This window comes from Trichomonas vaginalis, chromosome I (assembly GCF_026262505.1).
Source record: "Trichomonas vaginalis G3 chromosome I, whole genome shotgun sequence".
In the NCBI taxonomy this organism is placed as follows: Eukaryota; Parabasalia; order Trichomonadida; family Trichomonadidae; genus Trichomonas; species Trichomonas vaginalis.
Window position 1 is genome coordinate 2,634,515 of NC_067203.1, and position 20,015 is coordinate 2,654,529.

General features: G+C 29.5%; 8 protein-coding genes and 1 pseudogene across 9 annotated transcripts, besides 3 other annotated features; 7 read left to right on the top strand and 2 right to left on the bottom strand.

Moving 5' to 3' along the window:
- The first annotated feature begins 1,332 nt into the window (after positions 1-1,332).
- Positions 1,333-2,636: a mobile genetic element.
- TVAGG3_0916410 lies at positions 1,429-2,556 on the top strand (annotated as a pseudogene). Its single transcript has one exon. A coding segment is annotated over exon 1 (1,128 nt).
- A 219-nt stretch (positions 2,637-2,855) lies between the features above and the next one.
- On the top strand, positions 2,856-3,065 carry TVAGG3_0916420 (Ankyrin repeat family; the record flags this gene model as incomplete). Its single annotated transcript, XM_001315254.1, has 1 exon — positions 2,856-3,065. The coding sequence occupies one exon, from the start codon at positions 2,856-2,858 to the stop codon at positions 3,063-3,065; it is 210 nt and encodes a 69-aa protein (XP_001315289.1).
- A 350-nt stretch (positions 3,066-3,415) lies between these two features.
- TVAGG3_0916430 (vacuolar protein sorting-associated protein 26c family) lies at positions 3,416-4,279 on the top strand (the record flags this gene model as incomplete). Its single annotated transcript, XM_001315253.1, has 1 exon — positions 3,416-4,279. One exon carries the CDS (start codon positions 3,416-3,418, stop codon positions 4,277-4,279), a length of 864 nt encoding a protein of 287 aa, XP_001315288.1.
- Positions 4,280-4,615: 336 nt separating this feature from the next.
- Positions 4,616-5,413, bottom strand: TVAGG3_0916440 (pre-mRNA 3'-splice site binding; the record flags this gene model as incomplete). Its single annotated transcript, XM_001315252.1, has 1 exon — positions 4,675-5,400. One exon carries the CDS (start codon positions 5,398-5,400, stop codon positions 4,675-4,677), a length of 726 nt encoding a protein of 241 aa, XP_001315287.1.
- A 471-nt stretch (positions 5,414-5,884) lies between these two features.
- On the top strand, positions 5,885-6,542 carry TVAGG3_0916450 (HD domain-containing protein; the record flags this gene model as incomplete). Its single annotated transcript, XM_001315251.2, has 1 exon — positions 5,956-6,501. The coding sequence occupies one exon, from the start codon at positions 5,956-5,958 to the stop codon at positions 6,499-6,501; it is 546 nt and encodes a 181-aa protein (XP_001315286.1).
- A 309-nt stretch (positions 6,543-6,851) lies between these two features.
- Positions 6,852-8,354, top strand: TVAGG3_0916460 (microtubule binding; the record flags this gene model as incomplete). The annotated part of the gene is made up of 1 exon (XM_001315250.1): positions 6,863-8,341. The coding sequence occupies one exon, from the start codon at positions 6,863-6,865 to the stop codon at positions 8,339-8,341; it is 1,479 nt and encodes a 492-aa protein (XP_001315285.1).
- A 606-nt stretch (positions 8,355-8,960) lies between these two features.
- On the bottom strand, positions 8,961-9,626 carry TVAGG3_0916470 (cyclin-dependent kinase inhibitor 2C-related family; the record flags this gene model as incomplete). Its single annotated transcript, XM_001315249.1, has 1 exon — positions 8,961-9,626. The coding sequence occupies one exon, from the start codon at positions 9,624-9,626 to the stop codon at positions 8,961-8,963; it is 666 nt and encodes a 221-aa protein (XP_001315284.1).
- A 3,512-nt stretch (positions 9,627-13,138) lies between these two features.
- Positions 13,139-13,640: a mobile genetic element.
- A 2,439-nt stretch (positions 13,641-16,079) lies between these two features.
- On the top strand, positions 16,080-16,923 carry TVAGG3_0916490 (DNA/RNA polymerase superfamily; the record flags this gene model as incomplete). The annotated part of the gene is made up of 1 exon (XM_051252037.1): positions 16,080-16,923. A coding segment is annotated over one exon (844 nt), but the record flags the coding sequence as incomplete, so codon positions are not given.
- A 2,003-nt stretch (positions 16,924-18,926) lies between these two features.
- Positions 18,927-20,015: part of a mobile genetic element that runs on past the window's edge.
- TVAGG3_0916510 (uncharacterized protein) lies at positions 19,686-19,982 on the top strand (the record flags this gene model as incomplete). Its single annotated transcript, XM_001307346.2, has 1 exon — positions 19,686-19,982. One exon carries the CDS (start codon positions 19,686-19,688, stop codon positions 19,980-19,982), a length of 297 nt encoding a protein of 98 aa, XP_001307347.2.

Here is a 20,015-nt window from a genome sequence, read left to right on the forward strand (position 1 = left end):
AAAAGAAATTATTGCATGTTATCTATGCCATTATGAAATATTACTTTCTTAAAATATGGCGAATGCATTTGGATTGTAAGACGGGAAGATAAGACAAGATATCAACCCGATTTAATATGAACAACAAAGGGTACTTCAATTATGCGCATTGGAAAAAATATTATCCGCTTTAACAGCAAGAATATATCCGATAAGAATTTTAATATTTTTTAGAGTTCCTTTGTTTCCGCTGAATAGGAGCAATTAATTACTCAGTTATAGAATAAAGAATATATATTTAAACTATTAAATTCAATATAAATATAATGTTTTGAAAATGAAGGAAAATGTATGAATCTCGAAATTCATACAGAAATATCATATTGCATTCATCCTTGGTATTGCTATTGTGCAAATTCATATCTTTGAACTTAATCAACATTCATAAAATATAACTTTGTCATTTTGTGTTCATTATTTGCCACATGTTTAACATATGATTTTTTCCCTATTGAATTTCAAAGATATATTACATGGTATAATGCGACTTTTTCAAAAATTATTAATGTCTGATCAAATCATTCACCCAAATAACTTCAGTGAATTGCGAAGTAAGTACAAATACTACATCGATTCATATAATGCACTATACCAGTTAAAAACAGAAAATGAAGAAGAATTAAACTCAATTTACAAAATGATCAAGACACAATTGATTGATTCAAAGAAACATCTCCCTAGAAATGTTATAAGAGCCATTTTAAATATTATTCCGTATAATAATCGCTATACAAAGCCATATTTAACTCTTGCCAAACTCATTTATGATGATTATCATATTAAAGAGGTCAACAATATTGAACCTATTTCAAACTTCCTGTTTTGTAAAGAATATAATATTAATTTAGACAAGTCTCAATATTTCACTGCTATTCACTCAGAAAATCTCGATATTCATACAGAAAATACAATTTACAGGGCAATTATATTTAATGACTTAGAAAGATTCATCACATTCACCCAAAGAGATGGATTTGATAAAGAACATCAGCTTATAAGTAGCTTATATCCATTATCTTTTGCAGGATGTACATTACTTGAATTATGTTGTTATCATGGAGCAGTTGATTGCTTCAAGTTTTTGAGAACGGAATTTAATTCAGGAATAACTCTTACATGTTTACATTTTTCTTTTTTAGGAGGAAATCCCGATATCATGAGTGAATGTTTGAAATATCAAACACCAAATTTTAAATGCATGGAGTATGCAATTATTTCACACAATATTGATTTTGTCACATTTTTGATGAATGAATACAAAATAGATATCGATTTATCTGTTTGCGGATTATATAGGGTGTCCAAAGGTGCGTTTAGCACAGCGCTCTATATGAGACTATTAAAGGAGATATATGCTGATTATAAATATATAATAAAAAATATGAATATATGTATATGATGAGTATGTTGTATTTTGGCGCCATGCCGGGATATAAAATGAATTTTGAGACAAGAGGCGGTTTCGCGGGAAATTTTGGCGGGATTTTTTTTCATTTTTTTAATGAATCATAAAGAAAACATCCTCGCTCTTGCAAAAAAATGCAAAGACTGTAAAAAATCTACGAGACATTGGTAAAATGCTTCGGTATGGATGCTCCTAGCTATTCCACTGTAACGTATCATGTTAGGATGTATCACTTCATGAACAAAAAGGCGCCCATCATAAAAATTGACAAAAAATCGCCGGATCAAAGAAAAATCAAAGCAATTCTTCAAGTGCTAGATGAAGACCCAAGAGCATCACTCAGAAGGATAGAGGAGATGACAAAGATACCACGTACAACAGTCAGCTATTATCTGCACAATTATTTGAATTACAAACTAGCGTATACACGTTGGGTTCCGCACAACCTTAATTCAGTTCAAAAAAAATCTAGAGTCCAATCTTCGAAAGAGCTCCTCTCTATATTGGGTGCGTATCAATCCAAGAAGTTTCGCTTTTTAGTAACAGGGGACGAGTCTTGGTTTCAATATGCAACAGAAGCCAAAATCATGTGGATCCCGAAGGATGAAAATCCGCAAACATTCCCGAAGAAAAAAATTGACACACCAATGATGATGTTGTCGGTTTTTTGGGGCGTGAATGGCATCATCGCAATTGATATTCTTCAAAAACCTAATACGATGAATGCTCAGTATCTAATTGACAATGTTCTTACTCAAATTATCAATTCTGATGAGTTTCAGAAATCCAAACAACAAAAACAAAAGTTTGCAATTCATTTTGATAATTCAAGAGTTCACAAAAGTCATAAGGTAATGAATTACTTGGTGGAAAACAATGTCAAAGTTGTTCCAAACCCAATTTATTCACCTGATATTGCACCCTCTGACTTTTATTTATTCGGCACGCTAAAAAAGAGAGCTGAAGGACGCGAATTCGCGAGTCCAGATGATCTTGAAAATTTTGTAAGAGAGCAATTTGAGCAATTTTCTCATGATGATTTAAAGCGTGTCTTTCAAGCCTGGATCGATCGCTGCGAACGCGTGATTGAATCCAATGGTGATTATATTTAAATAAACTTTATATATATGTAACTTGTTTATTTCTATTCGCAGTATTCAGGTTTGTGCTAAACACACCTTTGGACACCCTATATAATAATCTTGAATCATTTTTAGTTTATTTTGATCAAACTAATTATGTTAACTCTTGCTTTCTTTATTCATCGATTTTTAATATCAAACCACTTTGCAAATACTTCATTTTACAGGGTGTATATATCAATTTTAAAGATGTAATTGGAAGAACGGCTCTTCATATAGCAGCACGGTTTAATAGTAAAGAAGCAGTCGAATTTCTTCTTTCACAAGGTATGGATATCAATGAAAAGGATGGAAATGAAGAAACAGCTCTTTATATTGCAGTAAGTAATAATAGTAAAGAGACAGTTGACATTCTTCTTTCACATGGTGCAAATGTCAATGAAAAAATTAAATATGGAAACACAGCTCTTCATATTGCAACACATTTTAATTATAAAGAAATGACCGAACTTCTTCTCTCACATGGTGCAAAATATTAATATCCCTACATAAGATGCTTCAATAGAAATATAAATTAATTAATTAAGCTTTTTGCATGCAGTCTCAAATTTGTTTTAAATCACTTTTCTGTACTTTTTGATGTGATCTAATATAAGTATATCATCTTTTGACACAAATATGGCGAGTTTTTTTATCAGCAATGTATCTTTCAAGTTATTTGCAATGTTGATTGAAAAATATTATTGGAATTGAACTCACAAATAATTTTTTAAGCATGACTAGGGTAATCGTATATTTCATTTGGCTTGAGGTCAATAGAATCACATTCATTTGCTGATTAGTCTGAATTTGACAAGTTCTGCAATATAAAATTTGACAAATAAACAATATGTCAAAATTGCAACTCAACACGACAAATCCTTTATCTATTGAGATCAATTATAAGCCAAAACCACAATATGATGCATTATTTGGGAATGACACACCATATTATTTTCCAGGAGAGCAAATTCGTGGCACAGTGAAATATGAATCCGAAAAAAGTGGCTCCACAATAAAGCATAGAGGAATCTATGTTAACCTTTGTCATTGCATTTACAAGAAAAACCAACTTATCGAATCCAAACTCATCGGATCCATTCAATTAAAAGAACCAGGAACTGTCATTTCACCTTATTCAATGGATTTCAGTTTTTTAACATCATCAGATCTATCACCATCATTCGTAGGTGATAAGTACACATATTCATACATCATTGTCGCTTCTTTACATAAAACACTTAAACATATCGATGTTTCAACACCAATTGCAGTAATCTCGCCAATCGCAGAGTTACCATCTAAACCTGATATACGCTTAGCTGTTACAACAGATCAAATGACCGCAAAATTTATTGTTGAACGAAGCGTATTTTGGAATAATAGCATCATAGACTGTTTGTTTAATACAACTTCAATAAAACAAGATACAATAGAATCAATTAATTTACAACTTATCTCAATGGAGACGTATAAAGATGAAAATGCAAAATCAGTACTTGTAGACTATCAGTTTATTGATGGATGTCCTAGAGTAGGTCTTGACATTCCATTTACTCTTGATATTAGGTATTTGAAGTTATGGCCACCAACTAATCAGCCAGCGCTTCATTTTAATTCTTCTTATGCCTTTAGAATACTTATAAGAACTAATAATAGCGGAAAATGGCTAACAAAAGAAATTCCGATTGAAATTTGCCAACCGAAGCAATGAATTGTATATATTTTTACTATATTAACCTTTGTTTATGATTATAAAGCTTTAAATTTGTTAGTATCTTAACCGAAAAAAATATTATTCTTTTTAGGCAGCATTACAAACTTATGAGAATCACTACTAAGCCAAATCTTCCATTTATTAACATTTAAAAGTTAGGCATTAACTTATCTTTAAATTGATGATTCAAATTTGAGCTAATTGTCCGGAATATTGGCAAATGATTTTGATCAATCTAAGAAGCAAAATTAATCTATTTAAATCCGAAAATTCATAAATTTTTTTTAATAAAATATGAGAAATATTTTAATTTTGAGAAGTTAAAAAGTGCAGTTGTAATAAATCTGATGTATACATTTATATTTATGGATAATTAATAACAATAGTAAAAATTAATTATTATTTCCTTTGAATGCTGCCGGATCATGATTGGGGAAGCCAGGTGGGATGTACTTGCTTAAGTCGGCCATTTGGTTCTTGTTTCTGTAAATTCCATTGATAATTTCGTTTGGATTATCAACAACTGGTGGATCACCTGGTTTTCTGAATGCTGATGGGAATAACTTATTAATTCTTGGGATTACTTCTTGGTAGAGTGCGAACGATGGCTCTAAAGCGTGGATAAAGGCACATTCGTTTCCTCTGGAACATTCTCCTTTCATAGAGCTCTTGCAAAGAGCAGTAGAGTATCTAGGAACACTGCAGAGTGTAACGTGAACTTTACGGCCGGCGTAGTATTGTCCATCTAAAGCTGTAAGCGCCATTCTTGCACAGTCAGATTGCTCGTAGAAAACATAGAAATTTCCGCTTAGGCAATCCATCGTGTTTGAGCACAAGAGCAAATCTTCGATGGCTCCAAACCTTCTGCACATTAAAAACATATCAAGGAAAAATGCATCGATGTAACGCTGCTTTTCTTGGGCTGACATTGTGATAACTCCATCTGGTAAGCACTGAATGAAAAAGTCTGGGTTAGGGAAAATATGATGGAAAATTACAGTTCTGGCCATTGCTGGGATGAAATGGACTTTATTGCAACGATCTCCTTTTGGGCAGCATCCGGTTTTTTCGAAAATTGAGCACATTCCTGGCTCCTTATCATCTTTCGAATCTATCATTTATTTTTTTTTTAATACCTGTCAGATTTTTTACATAACTTTGACTTTTCGGTATCTTTTTTCGACCATTAATCAATAAATGAGACATAGACAATGAGGAATATCATGCTAAATAGACAATGGCGTATTCTCCACTTTATATTTTGAGATATTTCACAGGTTTTATTGAATTTCTATCTTATTTAGTTAATTAATAAATGAAATACATCAGCTGCGATTTGCATTAATAAAACATCATTGCGAATCGAATATGTCAGATAAACTTGGCTCAATACTTAAAGGATTTAAGTTTTTTTTTCGATATTTTGCATTAATTTAAGAATTAAGTGAAAAGCAAGCATAATATCATTAAAAACTCACATAGGTTAACACAATGTCATCAATAATTTATATTCATACAACTTTATAAAGAAAATCATAATGAAATAAGCAATAAACTCTTTCATTCCTTAGGAATTTTGAAGAGAAATGATGGCAATAATCACATGCATTGAGTAATGCGCATAAACAAATCTGAACATTTGAAATCTTGAGGATGTGAGAGAAAAAGTGACAATGTCAACAAAATACGATCGCGCAATTGAGCTTTGCGGAGTTATTAAGAGAATTCCACGCACAGGATGGGTTCGTAATCACGTCAATGATCCAGAATCTGTTGCTGATCATTCAATGAGAACAGCTTTCTTAGCAATGACCATCTGCCCAAAGGAAGTCAATAAAGACAAAGCAGTTCAAATGGCATTAATCCATGATTTAGCTGAATCTATCGTATCTGATATCACTCCATTTGACGGAGTTACACTTGAAGATAAATTTAACCGCGAAAATAAGGCATGGCAGCATATTTGTGATAGTCTTGGTAATGATGAGATGCATAAGATATGGCTCGAGATGGAAGAAAGAAAAACACCAGAAGCCAAATTTGTTACAGAACTTGATAAGCTTGAAATGTTAATTCAAGCAGAAGAATACGAAAACTTACAAGAAGGATTACATTTGGATCAGTTTTATAACAATTTTGATGGATTTTTCACATTTGATTGCACAAAAGAAATTTACAACGCAATTCAGACACGCCGTGCTGCAAAGAAGAATAAATAAACTATTATTAGCTACCATGACTCGAATAAATTGAACTGATTTGAAATTTTATATATTTTTAATTTTTTCTATTAAAAACAATCATAAATTATATAATCATTCACATTGAAACTGCTTTATATGCAATTTTATGATGCTTACAATGATTTACTAAAGGTTAGAAATAATGAATTGAAAATTCTATTTGAATTGCTTCATTTCACAGTGTTTTAAGTTTAGAATTCATTTGTATATTGAATGTTCAAGCCAATGACATGTTTTAACACCTTTACATAACAGAAAGGGGAAATTCGGAGGTTCACAAAAAATTCAAAAAACTGTACGTTTATCAAAATTCAGAACAATCCAAAAATTTTTAAAAATGGATTGTGATTCTCCTATCCAGATCCGCGTTTCGCAGGATTTGGATATGCTTTGGGATCAATTAGGTGTTGAAGCTAAAGATCGAGTTTCAGCAATGGCATCAATACAACAAAAATGTCTCGAAATTTATAATGCATACGTATTACAAGTTCAAAAGCAAACTGCGGAAACTAAAATGCTCATAGCACAAATTCAACAAAAGCATAAACAAGCAATGGCTGCTTACGGAATACCAGAAAAAGAAATTTACGAATGCTTCAAATCTTCAAATAGCGTTCAGCTATTAGAACAATTAGCTGCTGCTAAACTCGAATATGAACAGTTTAAAGTCAAAATTACTGAACAAGTCCAAAAAATCGAGAACATGGTACTCGTATGCAAAGATTTGTTCGATGCTTTGGAAGTTCCTCCCGAAAAACGTGGTGAGTTTCAGGATGTTGGTGAAACAGACTTTACAAGAGAGCGCATCGAGCGCTTCAAAATAAAAGTTGAATCATTACAAAACGAGGTTAAGGTTAGAACCGCACAAATCGATCAAATTAAATCAAGAATTAACAAGATTATTACAACAGAAATGACTGATTATAAAGATGATGATCTTAAGCTACTTGATTCTAAATCTGTTCATGATTCTTATATCAAAGCGCTCAGCGAATTAGAAAAGCGTGTCAATGCAGAAAAGAGTCGTAGAGTATCAGATTTATCATCAAAAGCTATGGTGATGATACATCTTTGGGACATTTTAGGTGTTAAGAAGGAACAGAGAGAAGGATTTCTTGCTGGCTATACAAATATCAACAACAATACTCTTGATGCTATGCAGCAGGAAATTGAAAAGCTAACTGAGGAAAGAGACAAATTATTACCTAAATTGATTGAAGGAAGAAGAGAAGAAGTTAATGATTTATGGACAATGCTTCATATTTCCGTAGAGAACAGACCTCACATTGTTTCAGATGGAAAAGATTTAGCTTTAGAATATAAGTTATTAGAAGATGAGATTCTCAGACTGAAAGAATTCCAGATGAACTGCCATGACATATTAGAAGTCATATTCCAGAGAGAAGGAATCATAAGTGATTATAATTACGCTCAAAATGTAGAAAATGATCCAAGCAGATTATTATCACGTGGAAAAGGTATGGCCAAGCAATTAATTAATGAAGAGAAAGCTAGGCGTAGATATGCAATTATTCTTCCTAAAGTAAATAAGAAACTCAGATCTCTTTTAATTGATTACTATAAGAAGAATAAGAAACACTTCGAATGGGACGGTATTCCATACATAGAAAAACTTGATCAACAAGAAGATTCATCAAAATCAAAATCTCAAAGGAAAGACAGGGAAAATATACCTTGTAATAGCGAGGATGTTGAGGAGAAAGCAGCTTCTCTTCCGAAATCTCCTAGACACCAAATAGTACATAAAGAAAGTCCTGTGATCAAATCTGCTTCATCCCAAAGATTTAGAGTCTAATTGAATAATTTATTTTCTGTTTTTTGTGTTTTTTAAATATAAATTTTAATCAAATGCGTATTATTTCTTATTTAATATTAACACTGGTTGAGAAATTCAACAATAAATAAGTCATATTCCTAAATTTAACACAGTTTATGCTCAAACTTCAATACAGAGAAAGTACTTAACATTTAATTAAGAATTGTTGTCAGACGATAATGATTATTTTGTCACTTTTCCAGACGAAAATAATAATCCTTCTATTAATTTTGATAGTTTTTGTTCAGAATTTTTATCAAAAATACACCTTATTTGCACTCTGAGTCTTATTCTAGATATTCTTTTTTAAATTTTGAAACAGGGAAAAGAGTGTGTATGATCAATGCATGCTATATTTACGTGTATTCATAAAAATATCAATTCTATCATAGAGAAAAAGTAGCTTTAAGTATTAAAAATTGAATAGTTGTTAACTAAGATAGGACGCCCTTAAAAATTTGGAAAAGTTGAGATATATCATATGTACATTTCCGAATCACTGACAAACTTGATTGTTCTCATTATTGTTTTAATTACCTAGTTAAAAATTAGTGCCAATATTATTTTTGAATATTTTATTATTGCCTATAATATTTCTCTATTCAGTTTTGTTACACAAAAAGTATTTTTTAACAGAACTATTTGCGACATCACAAACAGTCTTTCCATCATTGGTCCTTTCTTCTTTATCAGCTCCAATAGAGATAAGATATTCAACAACATCAAGATAACCATTTTCTGATGCACACATGAGTGGAGTACATCCATAAATATCCTTTGCTTCCTTATCAGCTCCAATAGAGATAAGATATTCAACAACTTCAAGATGACCATTTTGTGATGCACAAATGAGTGGAGTGTATCCAAGCTTACTCCTTGATTCTTTATCAGCTCCAACAGAGATAAGATATTCAACAACTTCAAGATGACCATTTTCTGATGCACACATGAGTGGAGTACATCCATAAATATCCTTTGCTTCCTTATCAGCTCCAATAGAGATAAGATATTCAACAACTTCAAGATGACCATTTTCTGATGCTATAATGAGTGGAGTGCATCCATAATTATCCTTTGCTTCTTTATCAGCTCCAATAGATATAAGATATTTAACAACTTCAAGATGACCTTTAGATGATGCTGAAATTAGATGCAAACTGAAAGATTTTTCTTGTTTATAATTACCACTCTCTGTAAGCGATTTAATAAGTTTGAGATTTCGTTCTTCGCATGAATTAATAAGGTAGTGATCTCTTGAAAACATTAAATTTTTTGACGAATTTTTTAAATTGTTTGCCATCATTCAAATTTTCAGAACTTTTAATTTTTTCATGATAGTCTGTAATTGTCAAAGTTTTTTCCCCTTTTCGTATATTAGGGATTTAAAAAAAGTTCGCCAAGTGGCGAATTTTGCCACTTCAATTTTTTTGGTGAATTTGCCATTTTTCAATTTCGAAACTATATGAAATGGTCTCTGATATTTTTATTTTACAGAATTTTCGTTATGCCACTTTTTGAGTTTGCCTATTTCAAAAAAATATGGCTGAGTTAGCAAATTTCAGTAAGTCGCCATTTGGCGAAACAATTTTTAAATTCCTACGTATATTTTCAAATTGAAACGATAACTGAGGGAAGAGAGAGTTACAATTGATTGAAGGAAGAAGAGAAGAAGTTAATGATTTATGGACAATGCTTCATATTTCCGTAGAGAATAGACCTCACATTGTTTCAGATGGAAAAGATTTAGCTTTAGAATATAAGTTATTAGAAGATGAGATTCTCAGACTGAAAGAATTCCAGATGAACTGCCATGACATATTAGAAGTCATATTCCAGAGAGAAGGAATCATAAGTGATTATAATTAAGCTCAAAATTTTAATCATTTTAATCAAATGCGCATTATTTCTTATTTAATATTAACACTGGTCGAGAAATTCAATGGGTAATTAATTATAAAATTTCATTTTCAATATTTTACTGAGCATATTTGAATGAATTTAGGAATATTTGAGTGTTTTCTGGCGGAAAATACATTTAAAGTTTTGAAGTATAAAGTTTTGAAAAAAAAGTCATTTTAGTGACGAATGTCCAAGAAATAAGAGCTAGAAATACATATTAATATCATTTCCATGTTCAATTCAGTGATGATTTTAATCAATAGTGTTCAATAAAACAATGTTTGATATTTAAAGAAAGATGATTTCATTCAACAATGATTGATATTTAAAGAAAGAGAATGTGTTCAATATTTATATCAGCACCATTATCAATTAACAAATTGATAATATCATTTGAATCTGTCTTATTTGCGATACTGAGTGGACATTCATAATTTGAAACATGATTATATATAAAGATGAATGATAGTAAAATAAATAAAATGTAATAATGTTATGGTTGATATTTAAAGTATGTGAATATTATAGAACAATTACAGAAATCAAAAGAATGAGAACTTTAATTAATAAAGATAGAAACCAAGCGAAAGAGAACATCATGAAACAATGAACAATTTTAAAAGAAAGAAGAGTTTACAAAGTTATATTTAATATTTAAAGATAAAGAATTTCATGACCCCATGATTGATATGAAAGGAATGAAAATATCATAGAACGATGAATGATATTTAAAGAAAATGAACAGCGAATAACAATGATTGACATTATAATAGAGGGAATTTCATAAAACTATGATTGATAAAAACAGAATGAGGATGTGATAAAATAATGATGGATAAGAAAAGAAAGCGAATGTGATGATATAATATTTGATTATAAAAGAAAGATGAATACATAAAACAATGATTGATATGAAATGAAAGAATATACATTCAAACAATGAATGATTTTCAAAAAAATATAATTATATAAAATAATGCCTGATATTTAAAGAAAGAAAATGAGAATAATATTTACATCGGCGCCATTCTCAATTAATAAACGGACAATATCAATTGATTTTTCCTGAATTGCGATAATGAGTGGACATTCCTTAATAGAACCATAATTTCATCATAATGATGATTGATAATAAAGGAAAGAGAATGTAATAATATAAAGACTGACAATAGAAAAAATGGAATTTCTTGAAACAATGATTGATACACAAGCAAGGAGAATATCCTCTAATAATGGTTGATATTTAAAGAAAGAGAATTTCATAAATCGATGTTTGATTATAGATGAAATGCGAATGTATAAAGCAATGATTGACATTATAAGATGAAGAATGAAATCAAGAAATGGATGATATTCATAGAAATGGAATATTTTATAAAAATGATTGATATTTAATGAAAAAGAAATCCAAAAAGCTATGTTTGATATAAAGAAAATCAGAATTTCATATATTTTAGTATGACAAAACATAAAAGGGAATTTTATGAATTAGTGTTAGATAATAAATGCAATATGAATATATGAAACAATGATTGATATGACCAGAAAGTCAATAGTATAAAATAATGAATATTATTCAAAAAGAGAGGATATTACATGATAATGATTAATATTGAAAGAAAGAGAATGAGTTTAATATTTACATCAGCACCATTCTCAGTTAACAAATTAATTATCAAAGTTGATCTTTCTTTAATTGCTAAGCTAAGTGGAGATTCGGAAATAGAAAAGTGATTTCATAAAACGATGATTGATATTTAAAGAAATTTGATTCTATAAAACAACTATTGATATTTAAAGAAATTTGATTCTATAAAACAACTATTGATATTTAAAGAAAGAAAGTTCCAAAAAACAATGATTGTTCTTTAAAGAAAGAAAATTCCAAAAAACAATGATTGTTCTTTAAAACTAAGGAACATCATTTGACTATGATTGATATATTAAAATAAAAAATATATAATTTAACCATGAATGTTATTTCAAGAAAAAGAATTTCATATAATAATGAATTGCATTAAAAGAAAGAGAGCTGTATCAATTTATGTTTGATTACACTCAAAATGAAATTGATATCCACACCATGCGAAATAAGAAATTTAGCAATTTCTATGTTATTATATTTTGCCGCATTACAAAAGATCTCATTAATTTCATAGGAGCTAAATTTGAAATTCATAAATTCTATCTTGAATAAATCCGCTATAGGAGGAAATGCTGCAAATAATGGAATGGCAGAGCATTTATTTGAATAGAACTTTAAGAAAAATGCTTTCAAATTTTGAGATGAAATAATTACATTATCTTCAATATCTTCTATATTAAAATAATCTTTTTGGCTGAAAAATTCGAGCAAATTATCATGATGACTTAGTAGTAGGATAGGGCGGGGTGTGTGACTTTTTTTGTAAACGTAAGAATTCATACAATATCGAGCGATTTTGTATCATTTTTTTAACATATTAATTTTAAATTAAAGTTATTTTTTTATTCTTACATAAATGACCCAACAAGTAAAACCAGATAAAATAGATTATCGAATTTTAGAGGATGGTGTTCCTGTTTATATTCAAAGATTTAAAGGGAAGCAATATTATAGAATTGTTAATCCTGAATACATAAAACATTTATTTAAAAAGGAAGACTGTGAATTATTAAACGTTAATGAATATGAAACCAATAAATCAAAACTGAGATATAAATATATTGGAAGTGATGAAAGATGCAAAGATAAAGATAAAGTTTATTCAGTTTCATATAATAACTGGCACACGTTAGGGATAAGAAAACATTTAGGAGATTATGGTAAAAGTTCTGAATTCTTCAAATCTAGTATGTACGAGAGAGTAAAAGAAATTAGAAATAATTATTTTCATGAATAAAAAATAAACTTCTTACGAAAAATTAAAACTTAGTTATGTTTATTATTTTATTTTTTATTTTGTATGAAATGAGCGTCAAAACTAACAACGTTAAAAAATTAGGATTCACAAACGAGGAAATAAAGGATATATTAGAGGAGGCGGGTTATGAAGTTGATAAATATTATTTAAGAAATTGTAAAAAATTCGCGGAGTTATTAAATGATTTAGATTATGATGGAAAAATGAATAAAGATGATGTTATAAATTTCTTATATCCCACATCTGAAGAAGAAAAACCTAAAGAACCTGATGTTTTCCCTGAATATTATGAAGAACGGATTAAAGATGATGATGAATACAATGAAATTGAAAGACTGAAAAAAATAAGAGATGAAATAGATGAAAAAATTAAGGAATTAGAGAAGTTGAAAAATATAATGAAAATGAAGTAGAGGGTTTAATGAATATCCCAGCTTCAGAATCAACAGTTCAGAAATCTCATGAAGAAAGATATAAAAATTATGTCTCAGAATCAACACAAAATTTATTAGATGGTGAAATAGACGAAACACTTTCAGAAGAAGGTACTAAATTTATTCGTAAACATAAGTTACAATTTATTGATAATGAAAAATACCCTTGTATCTTACTTTCACCCCCTCTCGATTCTGAGAAATTCAAAAAAGCTCTTAAAAACGTGACATATGCAACTAATACGATTAAGAAAGAAGATCATGATATTTACACAAATTATTATTTAAATAAATGCACAGGTGTTGATAAAGTTTTTGATTTATTAGATAAAATATCAAAAGAAACCATTGGAACATATAAAATTTTGTGTGATTGTGGTTTCATTATTGAAGATACCAATAATGTTTCATATGAAAGAACAGCACCGAAGGAAGATGAAGTGGAAAGGTCTATACCATTCGTTATTAAGAACATAAAAGATATGAAAACTTATAAACATTATATTTATTCATTTATTTCAGAAAAAATGGAAGCAACCCATAAAACATCTTCTCATCATTTTATAGCTATTCATACATTCCTTTTCAAAGTTGTGAAATTAAATAAGACAGGAATTAGATTTAATGTATCAGGGTACGCATTCTTGAGTAAATTAAAATGTATTCGTCACGTCGCAGATGATAAAAATTTATGTGTTCTTAATTCATTTTATGGGCTTTAAAAAATAAACTTTATTTTTATTTATTTTTTAATTTTTTATTCTTACATAAATGAACAAAAACGGAACAGCTAAAATGAATGATAATCAAATTAGAGCAGAAGGTAGAAGGTTATTTAAACGCTTCTATAACATTCCTGATGGTGTTAATCCTAAAACTCGTAGAAGCTATTTAAATGAAGCAATAGATGCATATGAAGGGTTTGACATTTCATCAGAAAGTGAGAGATTAGCGAGAATGTTAAATGTTAATATTGATTTCTATTTTGTGATCCTCAACCAGAAGACGTGGACATAAATAAGGTAGACTTTCCATTAGTGGATTCAATAATGATAGATCCAGAATTTGAAACAATAAATATTTTATTAACACAGAGTCCATGTGGAAAACTTCACGCTGACAGAATAACAGACGTTGAAGCACTCACCGGCTATAAAGTTTGTCCATATTGTAAAGAAGAAGTTTATTCTATCCGTGATGACCCAGAAAGGAAAAACCAAAGAAGATTTTTAAAGCATTGTGAGAAATGTAAAGAAAATAATGGAAGATTAATTCAAGACGTTCAATTGCAAAAGACCCAGCAACCATATGCACCACATATTACGAAACAGAAGATATATCAGTGGTTATTAGCTCACAATTTGCAGAAATATTATAAACCGACAAGATATTATATTACTTTTGACTTCGAACATTAGAGACTAAAGAAGAATTACAACTTTCTGAGTGTGCAACTTTGAACGCTTACTTAAAACCATTCATGGTATCATCAACGGTTAAATTAAATGATAAAACATATACGAGGAATTTTTGCTTAACTTCGAGTGATTCTTTTATTTCTGATTGGATTGAGTTTTTATTTTCAACCTGTTCATTAGTTGTTGAATCAAATATTGAACAATATGAAGAATTATTGAAGTCGCAAACGGCGGGGACTTTGTCTCATACATTAAATGAAAAACAGAAGGAAGCATTTAAAGAACTTCTAGATGAGGAATTCAATAAAGTGAATATCATAGGTTTTAATTCGGGAAAGTTTGATTTAAAATTTAATTCTTCGTGATTTAAACACTGCAAAATGGAAAATAAAATCAATGCTGGGTTCATCTTCACAATTTAAGCAAATCATTGTAAAGAAAACAAACGTTCCATATGAATTGAGATTTATTGACATCAGAAATTATATAGCGGGTGGGACATTAGACCAATTCACTCAAGATTTCGGAAACAATAAATCACGCGTTAAATCCTTTTTCCCTTATCAATTCATCACATGGGAAAATTACGAAGAAGAATTATATAAAGAGGAACCATTCACGAAAGATTCATTTTATTCAGCATTAACTCAAGAAACTATATCAGATAGTGATTATCAATATATCTCAATGATGCTAAAAATTTTAAGAATAGATTAGAATATTTTATTCATTATTGCAATAAAGATGTTGAAATTATGATTGACCCAATCGATAAAATTATTGAAGAAACATTTGTTTATAAAATTGACATGCTTCATAATCTTTCTTTATCATCGAATGCATCAATGATTCGTTACGCTTTAGCATATAAAGACTTTAATCCTAATGAAAAATATCCTGAGGAAGAGATAGAATCAATTTTGAATTAACGAAAAAGTATTGGAAATATAAAATTGAATCATATAAGAAACAAGATGAAAAAGCAGAAAGGGATACTAAAAATAATGTTTCAATGGATGATTTTCAATACTATCACGATTTAATCCTTTCATCTAAATGCAAAATGTGTGGTAAAGCGTTTACATATGCAAATAAACCAACATTGGATAGAATCGATAATGAAAAACCACATACCAAAGAAAATTGTCAGTTAATGTGTTGTTATTGCAATGTCGTAAAATCAAATAAAGATGAAGATGTTCAACGTTTAAGAATCAATTTAAGAAATTATGCATTAAAAAATAATTTACCAATGACTTTAGATTCAGTTGAAGCTTATCACATTCTCCGTAATGGAATTACTGGTGGTCTATCAAATGTTCAACATCGTGTTAATCTTAAAGGAATCACGCACATTAATAAACTTTCATATAATCCAGAAACTAAAACTGTATCAAATGAGGACACCACCAACATTATGACTCATTTCGTTGGAGTTGACTTTAATTCATTATATCCTTCATCATTTTCATCTAATCCTCATGATTTCATTCAATATACTGACCATAAAATGTATATGCCGGGAAGATTGAATGGTGTTATCATTTGTGATACAGCAACAAAGAAAGCAAAAGCACTGGGAATAATTAAGAAGAAAAATACTTTATTCGTGGCTGAAGTAAAGGGTCACATTGATGAAAAATACATTAATGATTACATAAACTTTTTACCGATAATAAGAAACTTAGATATTATCACAGATGAAAAAACAATTGGCAGTTTTATGTATAATTACATGAAATCAAACAATCTACCAGTTGAACAGAAACAGAGAAAATTAACTCAATTAGCATCAACACACAACCAATATCAACCATTTTCTTCTTATTATCTTTGGTATCTAATAGACAGATTTCATTTTATCATCGATGATATTCAATCAATTTTAACATTTACGAAAAATACTTGTTTTAATGAATTTGCGAACAAATTTATGAACGAAAGACAAAAGGCTGAATTAGAAGGAAATAAAGGAAAAAGTTTATTTTGCAAAATTTCACTTAATGGATCATATGGTTACGATGCAATGAATACACAAAATTACGCAAAGACTAAAATAATGAATGCACAGAGGGCACGCGTTGCATGTATGTCAAATAAGTTTAAAAACATAAGAGAAATAGGTGAGGATACATATCAAGTGATGCTTAAAGATAGATTTTATAGATGTGATACATGTTTACAAGAGGCATTCTTCACTTTAGATAATGCTAAATACTGGTATTTGGTTTTCATTTATGATTTTATGTATAAATGCATGAATGTTAATCGTTTTCATTTCATTGAAGGTGATACTGATTCATCTTATTGGGCAATCGCTGGCGATCCAAGTCTTCCTAACACTCAAGCATTTCAGGCGATTGTTACCGATAAAAAATTTTATGATAAAAACATTTTCAAATTCACACCATTTGATTTCTTCTGTTTTGATGAGAAATTTAAACCTAAATTAAAGAATAAAGCTGAAGAAAAAGCACATGAGAAAAAATTATTGGGTTTAGCAATTGAGAAACAAGGTGATAACATGGTTGCTTTATGTCCTAAGTGTTATACATCATTCAACGGTTCAATTGATGGGGTGATTTTAAAAAGATTGCACAAAAAATGAAGGGTGTTAGTTTAAGACAAAATAAGCAATTAACACCTAAAAAATATTTGGATATAATAAATGATAAAGTGATATTTGATGGTCAAAATATTAATTTACAACTTAAAAACGGGTCAATGACTCGCTTAACAATCGGTAAGACTGCATTAACAGGAGCACACACTAAGGCTGTATGTTGTGAAAATGGATGTTGTATGCCATTTATTTAATACAATTTAAAATTTTATTTTTAATGAAATGCCACAGAAGAGACAAAAGGAACCAAATCGATTTATACCAAATGGTTTTAACTTTCAGATTCCAAATAATCAACCACAACGAATTTTTTAAATCCCATCACAGCATCAACAGCAACAACAACCGCCACCATTTGATACCGTTTTAGAAGAAGGAACCGTTAATGATGTGATTCAATATGTAAATAATGGTTTTGATACTATGATTCAAAGAGGTGGGCACCCTTAAACATTTATTTTATTTTTATATAAATGGATAACACAGATTTAAAAAATTTAATTGATGATTTAGTACTTAATCAAAATTTTCTTAGTTATTATGAATTAAAATCATATCTCCAAAAATATAATAATAATATAACGGGTGATGATATGGAATATTATTATCCATATTATAAAAATGAAATTTTGAAATATCATAATAAATAATTTCTGAAATTAAAGACAAAATTAAAAATAATGAATATACAAAGGGAAAACTAAATCACAACTTAAACAGTTGAAAGATTTCAAAATAAAGTATTAACAGAAGAAGATATTGATGAATTATATAATTTATATAATCCTGAGCCACAAAAACCAAAGCCGAGGTCTAAAGTAGCAAATGTTCAACAGCTAAAGGAACAAAACGCCCAGGTCCTTCAGACCATAAATGATGCACAAGCTTTAATTTATGATTCATTAGTTAAACCATATTCAGCCCGACTTTTAAATGAAGATCAACTTTTTGGAATTCATCCTTCAACATAAACTCGAAGCGGGAAAGTATATCAACCTTTATATACAGCATATTTTAAAACAAATGAATAGAATACATCCAGAATTAATGAAGGGGGGAATGAATTCCAAAACTTCATCATCAAAATCAAAGCAGATAAAATTAAACCACTTGCAATACCAAAACCTCCAACGACAGTACCTCCTCCTCCTTCAGTTAATCCTTCATCATTCACTTTATTATATCCATTTCAAACATTAAAGAAGCAAAAATTTTAAAAAGGATTTCAAGATATTAAATAAACCAATTGACCCGAAAATTCAACCGTTAAAGGAAAAATTTAGTCGCCCTTCATTTGCTCCATATCCATATTCATACGAAATCGATCATTTAGAATATTCAAAAGGAAAAGTTACTTATTTATTTGCCATTAACATTAACACTAGATATTTATATTGCATTCCAGTGAAAGGGAAAACAGAACAGGAAACAAGAAGAGCTATTCAATACTTACTAGATCATGAAAGAGTAGATAATATAAGGGGTGATGGTGATAAAAGGATTTCAGGCAACTATGACTCATTATTTCCCACAAATTAATTTTTTCTTTTCATCCTCTCCATATACGTTTCATAATAAAATAGTTGATGCGGTAATGAGAACTCTTAGAGATGCGTTAGGGGTTAACGGTCAGATATACTGGGATGGAAATCATGACTCCATCATACAGCAGTTAGTATATTATTACAATAATACATGGCATAGAACTATAAACATGAAACCAGTGGAAATGAAAAATGATATTTCAAAAGAATGGGAATATATTAGAAAGCAAATGGAAAGGTTGAATGATGTTAAACGTGAACAAATTAATTCGGGGCTCATGAATTTTAAACAAGGGGATAAAGTTTTGATTCATCTCGATTATGGAAAAACTAATAAATCAATGACAAAAAGAAGACGAAGATTTGACACAATAGCTGAATTTGTTAGATATATTAACGGTAATGTATTAGTTGAAGTTGACAATAAATTAATAGAAATTCCGATTTATTTTATTACTCCATTATATTTAAATAATATTTAATTTTTTTTATTTCGTAAGAAATGAGTGACAACAAAGCAGTCAAGAGTCCAGACAATGAATATAAAAAGAAACTAAACAGAATTAAATCAAAAATATGCTATTACAAAAAGAAGTCGCAATGCGGTGGGGTTGATGCCCATAAAACTAATGGAATTGAAAACGATGAAGAGAGGAAAGAAATAATCGAAAAATTAGAAACTTACCGTTCAATCCTTAAACTGGGTGAAGCAAAAATAAAAGAATTTAATAGAATAAATAAATTGATTGGAAGAGATGAATTTAATAAAGATGAATTTTTAAACTCTATCCAAATTTAATTTTTATTTTTCTTCCCGAACCCTTCTGGGTTC